The sequence below is a fragment of the Strongylocentrotus purpuratus genome, unplaced genomic scaffold (genome assembly GCF_000002235.5).
Source record: "Strongylocentrotus purpuratus isolate Spur 01 unplaced genomic scaffold, Spur_5.0 spur5_scaffold_19, whole genome shotgun sequence".
Lineage (NCBI taxonomy): Eukaryota > Metazoa > Echinodermata > Echinoidea > Camarodonta > Strongylocentrotidae > Strongylocentrotus > Strongylocentrotus purpuratus.
This window is the reverse complement of record NW_022145604.1, coordinates 7,131,011-7,139,331: the sequence shown is the minus strand read 5'-3', so window position 1 is coordinate 7,139,331 and position 8,321 is coordinate 7,131,011. Positions and strand designations below refer to the sequence as shown.

The 8,321-nt window shown below is 39.6% G+C and overlaps 1 protein-coding gene across 1 annotated transcript; it reads right to left on the bottom strand.

Annotated features, from left to right (window-relative positions):
- Nucleotides 1-391: 391 nt before the first annotated feature.
- On the bottom strand, nt 392-8,267 carry LOC548622 (ATP synthase beta subunit). Its single transcript, NM_001123502.1, has 10 exons — nt 8,114-8,267; nt 6,962-7,138; nt 6,090-6,264; nt 5,551-5,672; nt 4,593-4,777; nt 4,025-4,183; nt 3,442-3,564; nt 2,384-2,596; nt 1,717-1,918; nt 392-1,130 (listed from the first exon to the last, which is right to left on the bottom strand). Exons 1-10 carry the CDS (start codon nt 8,229-8,231, stop codon nt 1,033-1,035), a joined length of 1,572 nt encoding a protein of 523 aa, NP_001116974.1. The 5' UTR covers nt 8,232-8,267; the 3' UTR covers nt 392-1,032.
- Nucleotides 8,268-8,321: the final 54 nt, after the last annotated feature.

Below are 8,321 nucleotides of genomic sequence, written 5' to 3'. Positions count from 1 at the left end.
TTCCCCTATCTTTCCAGCCATACTAATCTTCTAACAATATTATCTTTTCTCTCTGCTTCCCTGCAAGTAACGTCTCTGTTAAGCCCTCTTCTTTTCCTCTCTGTACTCTTTTTCATTTCTCTTTTTTCTTTCTTTCTTGCTCACACCCTCTAGTCCTGCCTCACTTCCTTTCTCTTTATCTCTCTTCTCCTTTTCACTCGTCAACTTCCTCTCTTCTCCCTTTCTCTCTTTGAACTCTTGTATATTCCCTCCTTTCCTTTCTATACTGCTCTTTTTCCATTGTCTCTATATCATCTCTCCTTTACTATTTGTAGTTCCTTTTATTCTTCCTTGCCTTGTTTTCTAGAATACAATTACAAACTTGAACAAAAATACTAGTTCAGGCCTTCGCTTTGGTTCTTGAACCTTCCAATAATTTTTAATACACTTGTTTTTCTTTTTCAAGGTCAGTTGCGATTCTGTTCACACAAGGAAATCACAATCGCAACTGGGTTCAGTAAAGCTCTATAACATCCATTCAAAATAAATGCCAATCATCTGTCATAGGTGAACGGCTCTACACAGAAATCAAGTGAAGATATGTCAATATCTACATTGGAAATGTTTGGACATTGGCCAATTTCTAATAAGATTAGAGCAGACAAGATAGATGGAAGTCAGACATCAGTGACACACCAATGTGATGAAGGTACTGCCTTAAATTGTGATAAATGGTTATGATCAAATTTACAAACTTTGCCAAGCTGTTTGTGCATTTACAATCTATTGTGGATAACAAGCAAAAAAACAAGGAAAATGACAGATTCATGTGACAAAACTACGCTAGGTTGGAATACCCTCGCTCTCAATTTTTCACAATTACAATTTAGAAAACAATCTTGATATAAGTTATAACTCTGAACATAAATTCTTTGGGCCCAGGCACGGGCAGTGTTAGACGACTAGCCCTGAATAACAACAATCAAGAGGGGTGTCTTGGACCCGTAGCCATGCCAGCTCTAAATTTCATTGTTTGGGGGGAGGGGGGATAATTTATGATAGTTCTTCTGCGAGCCTGTCGGCCTTATCCTTGACATCTTGGATGTTGCCTACCATGTAGAAAGCAATCTCTGGTAGATGGTCGCACTCGCCTGGGGAGAGAAAGAAAGAACAAGAAATAAAAACAAAATTAATAGCATGCTTCTGACAAAGTGATACATTACAATTTCTGTCGGGAGCCAGAAGGGTTTTAAAATATTTAATTGCCCTTAACATAAAGCTAAAATCCTTCTGGCTCTCTGCAGATAAAGTGGTGGAAAAAAGTGATTATTTTGGCAATATGCAAATTTGGTAAGTAACTTTTGTTTTATAAAATTGCGACAAACATCCTGATCAGAGGACTAGTTACAAGCAAGCGAACATGACCAAGCACCTATAATTTTTAACATGTCACTGGTCATTCGCATTTGTGTGACTGCATGAACATCGCAGCAATATGCTTGACGGACACGTGCTCTGCAGTAAATTTCTTACACTGGTCAAACTCAGAATTTCAACCCTGCCCATAATACTATTTCTAACTGTATCACATTTTTAAACCGAAAGCTATAGAAAGTCCATCTGCATCCCTAATTCTACATCTATGACAAAAACAGCCTTAATCAGATGTAGGCAAGCCATGGTGAGCAGAGCAAACGTCCCTCAACTCCACTATTATCTACCGGTACTAGCTCTTACCCTTGATAATGGACTCGAATCCGTCGATGGTCTCTGCCATCGAGACGAGCTTGCCTGGACTGCCGGTGAAGACCTCGGCGACCTGGAAGGGTTGGGACAAGAACCTCTGGATCTTCCTGGCTCGGGACACGGTCAGTTTGTCGTCCTCGGACAACTCGTCCATACCCAAGATGGCGATGATGTCCTGCAGGGTCTTGTTGTCCTGGAGAAGCAGAAAAAAAAAGCACGAAGTTAACATTGACATTCAAAGATGGACACACTCAAACACAATGAAGTATACTGTGTAAGGGTCTTGTTCTAAATTGCAAGAAAAGAACTGCTGGTGAAATGGAAATTCACAAACAATTACAAGTTTCTCAATTAATAGGGGTGTTGGATTTTTTCATATCATGTGGCCTGGCTCCATTTGAACTATTTATAAAACAGATATTATCTTTTCAAGTCAAAGGAACAACATTCAAATTTTCATTATCCGATCTTATTCAATCTTACTTCAAGACTCATTATAATACTACAGTCCATGATGTAATAATGGATGTCTAGCTTTTAAGGGTTCGAGTTCATTCATTTCTTCACGTTGTTTGCTAATGACATACACCACACACAGCATACTTTAACTCCAAGTTTTGTGAAATGCCCCCCAGTTCAAGAGGGTTGGTTAGCTCACCTGGAGGATTTTCTGCACTCCACGAGCGATGCCGTAGTGACGCTCTCCGACGACGTTGGGGTCCATGATACGGGAGGAGGAATCCAGAGGATCCACAGCGGGGTAGATACCCAGCTCAGCGATACCACGGGACAACACAGTGGTGGCGTCCAAATGGGCGAAGGTGGTGGCAGGGGCAGGGTCAGTCAAATCATCAGCGGGCACGTAGATGGCCTGGTGAAAAGAGATATAGATGATGGGTAATTAAAGGATATGGGAGTATTGGGTTGTGTCTGAAGACACATAAGGATTGATAATCAAACAGAAGCATGGGTAGTTGATTTCAAAGGATTGGTAGTTAGACAAAGACCCTGGTTAGTTGATACTAGGAAATGCCAAAGAGATACAGATGTGAGTCATCCATCAAGTATTCTAAAAAAGCATGTAGAAAGACACATCTTAAAACCTGATGCTGTGTGAGAATGAACATATACATCAAATGTTCCTTCGATTTGGATGACATCTTTGAATTCTTTCCCTTCTGGCTTTTTATCAAACAAAGAGTTACAACTATGGTTCCCCTCCTTCACGCCAATCAATACAAAAATATTACAGACTCAAAGCTATGTTACACTTTGTTCGCTATGGCAACATTGTTCCAGGCTTTATATTAAAGATATAGGATTAGAGTTCCAAGTTGGTTTTAGGTTAGGTTTATAGTACGGTATTGTGTTTGGTCCAGGGTTAAAGTTGAGAATTTGGTTACTACAAGAAAATTGTAGCTAGAGCATATACCATCTGTTTGGAGCCGGAAGAGCATTAAGTCATATACTCAGACACACAAAGTTGACACCCTTCAGCTTCTGGCTCCCAATAGACAGATAGACTGTAGAACCCTATGTACAGTCAAACCTGTGTATAGCAACTGGCCTTTGTAGACAGGTTCGTTTAGTACATGATTCAAAATGAAACCATTTTCAAGGGAAACAAAAAATGTGGCCTTTATAGACAGGTGGTCTTTGTAGACAGGTGGTCACTAAAGCAGGTTTGACTGTAGTAGAATCTGACTGCTTACTGACCTGTACTGAGGTGATGGATCCCTTCTTGGTGGTGGTGATACGCTCCTGCATAGTACCCATGTCAGTGGCCAGGGTTGGCTGGTATCCTACAGCAGATGGGATACGTCCCAGCAGAGCAGATACCTGCACGTGATATAAGGTGACATGTTCAAAATATATGGTGGACTTCCATGAGGCTTGTAGAAATCAACGTCTTTTTTTTTAAATAACAGGACAGGTGTCTAAATTCCAAAGAATTTCTAACAAACATCCCCTTAAAAACCCATGTAAGGAGCATAATATCCACGATTAAGTACTGAATAATTTAATGTGAAATATTAATTGTATTATATCAATATGAGTAATAGTAAAATTGTAACCTAGTTACCCACATGATAACCAAAAATAACATGTAGATCCCTCATTCATAAATTGAATACTTCCGTGTGAACACAGATAAGAAGATTTTAACAAAATCTGTAAGGCAAGTCCATTTGGTATAGCATGGATGCACATGACTCAACACTACAAATATACAAAAGCTCAATTAGTCCCCATATCTTGGGGGAAATCCCGTCTTGGGAGGATAGTCGTGCAACCTCACCTCTGATCCAGCCTGTGTGAAGCGGAAGATGTTGTCAATGAAGAGCAGCACATCCTGTCCCTCTTGGTCACGGAAGTATTCGGCAACGGTCAGTCCGGTCAAGGCGACACGGGCACGGGCGCCAGGGGGCTCGTTCATCTGTCCGTACACCAACGCTACCTGTGTGTCAGCAGAGCAAATTAAATCAGTAAATAAAATTGACCGGTTTGTTGTTAGCACATGGTCAGGTGATCCCAAAAATCTACAGATCTTTTAAAAAGAAAAGTCCCAACTTTGTGCACTTTGGGAAAATAAATCGAGAAAAAATGGAGGTGCTTAATGCATAACTTTGTAATTAAACTGAACCTGCTAAAACCACTTAGATCTCTGGAAGATAGTTATAAAGAGGTGAACTGCCCAAGATTAAAAAATTAAACAATAACAAAAACCTAGTAGCACATAAATAATATGCAAGGAATAGGGGGGGGGGGGAGTAGCTGGGTGCATCAACGACCCCTAATAGTACTAATTTGGACCTTACAAAATACGGACAATGAAGAGCACTACACTTTTATTAGTTTATGGTTACCTTTGATGTGTCGTCCTTGAGGGAGATGACACCTCCTTCAATCATCTCATGGTAGAGATCGTTACCCTCACGGGTCCTCTCTCCTACACCAGCGAACACAGAGTAACCTCCGTGGGCCTTGGCTACGTTGTTAATCAGCTCCATGATCAGTACAGTCTTTCCTACACCAGCCCCGCCAAACAGACCTAGAAATAACGGGTAGAGAAATATTAGTTTATTTCGACTCCTCTTACAGCTCGCACCTCGTAACATGTTTATGTTGGCTATGATACTGATAGCAAGGCTGTCACTAACAGACGCTCGGGTCAAATGAGCACCTACATGTAAAGTCTACGTCTGGTCCCGCAAAATATAGATATTGCATGCTTATAGACCAAAAATAAATAAATCTGGAACCCCTTCCAAAAAAGTTGGTGTGAAGCCCTACTAAAATGGCACTCCTTTACTAAAAAAACTTTATGTACAACATCATACTTTTTTGGTTTATAATCCTTATTCAGTTGCTACAGATATTTTGCTTTATCATTATCAGCACAATTCAGTTCAATTACATGTTGTTTATTTGGCAGGTTCATGTATACCTTATATACTGGTCAGTGATGACATTTTACTACATATTTTAGGGAATTTACATAATTAAGTCCAAAATGCCTGAACGATCCAAGTTCTTGTGCTCTGTAGTTTAGCTCAGAAGTGCATTCACATTGCAGCGAACTCAATTTCACTTTCCTAAACTTCTATTTATAAATTATTTTCTCTTAACAGCAGTGTCCTCTCTAATAAGTTGCCTCACCAATAAATAGCGAGTCTCTTCATTCTTCAACACAATATGAAGCCATCCAGTGGAACGGACTAAATTTGTGCTGCGCCTAGAAACAAAGTATTAGCGCATTATAAAAGTGAGCTATTATTATTATCATTATTGTATGTTCTAGACTCTGAACCATGAGAATCTTACCAATCTTTCCTCCCTTGGCGTATGGGGCCAGTAGATCTACAACCTTGATTCCAGTAACAAGGATCTCCTGATTTACACTCATCTCTACAAACGCTGGAGCTTCTGCATGGATTGCTGATCTCCTGTTAATTACAAGGGTCGAAAAGAAGGGTTAAAAAAATTAATGGTTCAGTGAAATTACTGCAAACAATACAGACATAACCTGTAGGCCATACCGGAAACTAAGAATATCTCATGCAAACACACCCCCAAAACATGGCAGTTTTAATCATTATCTAACATTATTCTATATCTTCAAAGTAAATAATGATGCTGTGACTCGTGCTCTTGTGATGACTCTGGGCTCGACTTTGTCAAAGATATTGAGTAAGGGTTTTGGTTAGGTTTAGGGATAGGAATATTGCAAGGTCAGGGTTTAAAGTTAAAATTCAGTAAGTGAATGATATTGACTGGAGAGTAACTATCGCTTTATTATGTGTCATTGAACTACTATATGGGATGTGAACTTGGGGAAGTATGTCTGCTCGATGAATACGCACTTGTCTGTTCCAATTGGTCCTCTCTCGTCAATGGGTTCACCAATGACATTGATGATGCGTCCCAGCGTCTCGGGGCCGACGGGGATGCTGATGGGGGAGCCAGTGTCAACGCACTTCTGGCCTCGGATCAGACCTTCTGTACCGTCCATGGCAATTGTCCTAACTGTGTTCTCACCTGCACAAAAGATCAAGTTTAACATTTTAAGATATCACATGCAATTTACTCATTTTTTTTACACTCTCCATTTATTTCATTCTTGAACATTAGAGCCTCCTTAGGTTACATGGAAAATCAATGTATTCTGAATTGAAGATGGGGATGAAATTCAAACAAGCGTTTTCTTTATGGAATGAAAAAAATTTTGTATAAAAAAAAATAAAATAAAGAGGATAATTATTCATAGAGGATTTTGCATTCTTTTGACTTGCTTTGTTAGTCGGCATAATTTTGAAATTTTCACTTTTAACATTTACCTCACAAACTGTGGTCTAATTTCTAATGAAGCATACAATTTTATTTTTTTCCACAAACATCCTTAGAAAAAGACTTTTTTTACCATTTTTCCTCATGTCATTTTCTAAATCATATGAACGAATGCTGTTTGGACTGCAAGGAGATGCAAATTTTATTTCAATCTTATATTCGCAGAAATGCATGTCACCTAGGGGAAAATAACGAGTTTAAATTCATTTTTTTTGGTCCAAATTACACATTGAATCATGTCATACAAGCATTAAGCATCCTTGTATGGAAAATACAACATTTTAAGGGGACTCTTGTATTTTTTTTGTGGGACTCTCTTCACATTGTGAGGGCAACATTAACCCATCGTCATCTCTGATGTGAACAGCATTATTCAATCAGTTCTTACCAAGATGCTGTGCAACTTCCAACACCAGCCTGGAGGTCCTTCCCTGAACCTCCAAGGCATTGAGAATGGGTGGGAGGTCATCCTCGAACTGGACGTCGACGACAGCTCCGATGACAGCTACGATCTGACCCGAAACTGGGGATGCTGACGTCTTTGCCTCAGCAGCATATGATCGTTCTGCAAAATTAAAGTAAATGTAGAATACAGAACATTATCAAGCAACTCGGTCAAGTCATATTCAGATTACAGAGAAGCTGTACATCAGGGGAAAAAAACATGGGGGCTCGGGCAAATTAGCCCCTGAAATGCCCAAAACAGCCCGAAAATATTTGAGTTCAATGCAAAACAATTTAAAGAGTGTTATTTTCATGCAAGCAAGTTTGAAAAGCATGAGAGACGTGTTCGCAAAAATAAGATGAAGAATCGTCCACATTTTCACAGATTTTTCGTGCGTTGGCAATGCGAAAATCGGATTTCCGCGATGATTTTCTTGATGTTTTTCACATCGACTTTGCACAGAGACTTACACATTATGAGCAATTAATCCTCAAGAAGATGGACAACCAAAGTAGACGATGAACTGGGGATATTTTTTACGCGAAATACGTTTTTTGCATTTCCAGGGCGCAGAACAGGAACCAGGCAGAAACTCGCAGAGCACAGAAGAAGAAAAAAACTCATTTAGACTACTTCAAGAAATTAGTTTCAATGTTGGGCCTTGCCCTTAGACTAGTTATTTTGCATTTTCTAGGGCCTAACTTCAGCTTCAAGAAGGTATTTTTGATGACTTTTAAAATTTAAGTTTTTTTTTGTGTCATTTGTAGGATGTTCTGGAAGTTTGGACTGATCTGGGCAGTAATTGTGGAATAACCGTTAATTTAATCACAAAACTGAGTACATTCTAGATATATATTTCATCATTTTTTATAAACATTTTGGCACAAAAAAGGTGGTAAACGTTCACATCACCCATCATCACTGCACGAATCAAAAAAATTGCTGAGCCGCGCCACCGCACCGGCATTTTCAATGCATTTCACGGCACTACACAGACACGCACACAAACCCACACACATGCATGTAACCGAAAATCACCCGGCATTTTTTAATGATAAAATAGACAATGAATACGACTATTTTTGATCAACTTACTGCTACATGTTGCTGCTGGTACCCATGTTTTACTCGTCTGTTGTGATAATGAGTGTGAAAATTGTGATTTTGCAGCCCTTACGGCCGAAAAACTCGTCTTTGCCACCCTGCTAAACATGGCGATGTGAAATTCTTCCAGGGGTCACGCACACTGCACCGTTTTTCGGATCGGAAGGCATCGGAAAGATTCGGAGGAAAGGTCATGTGC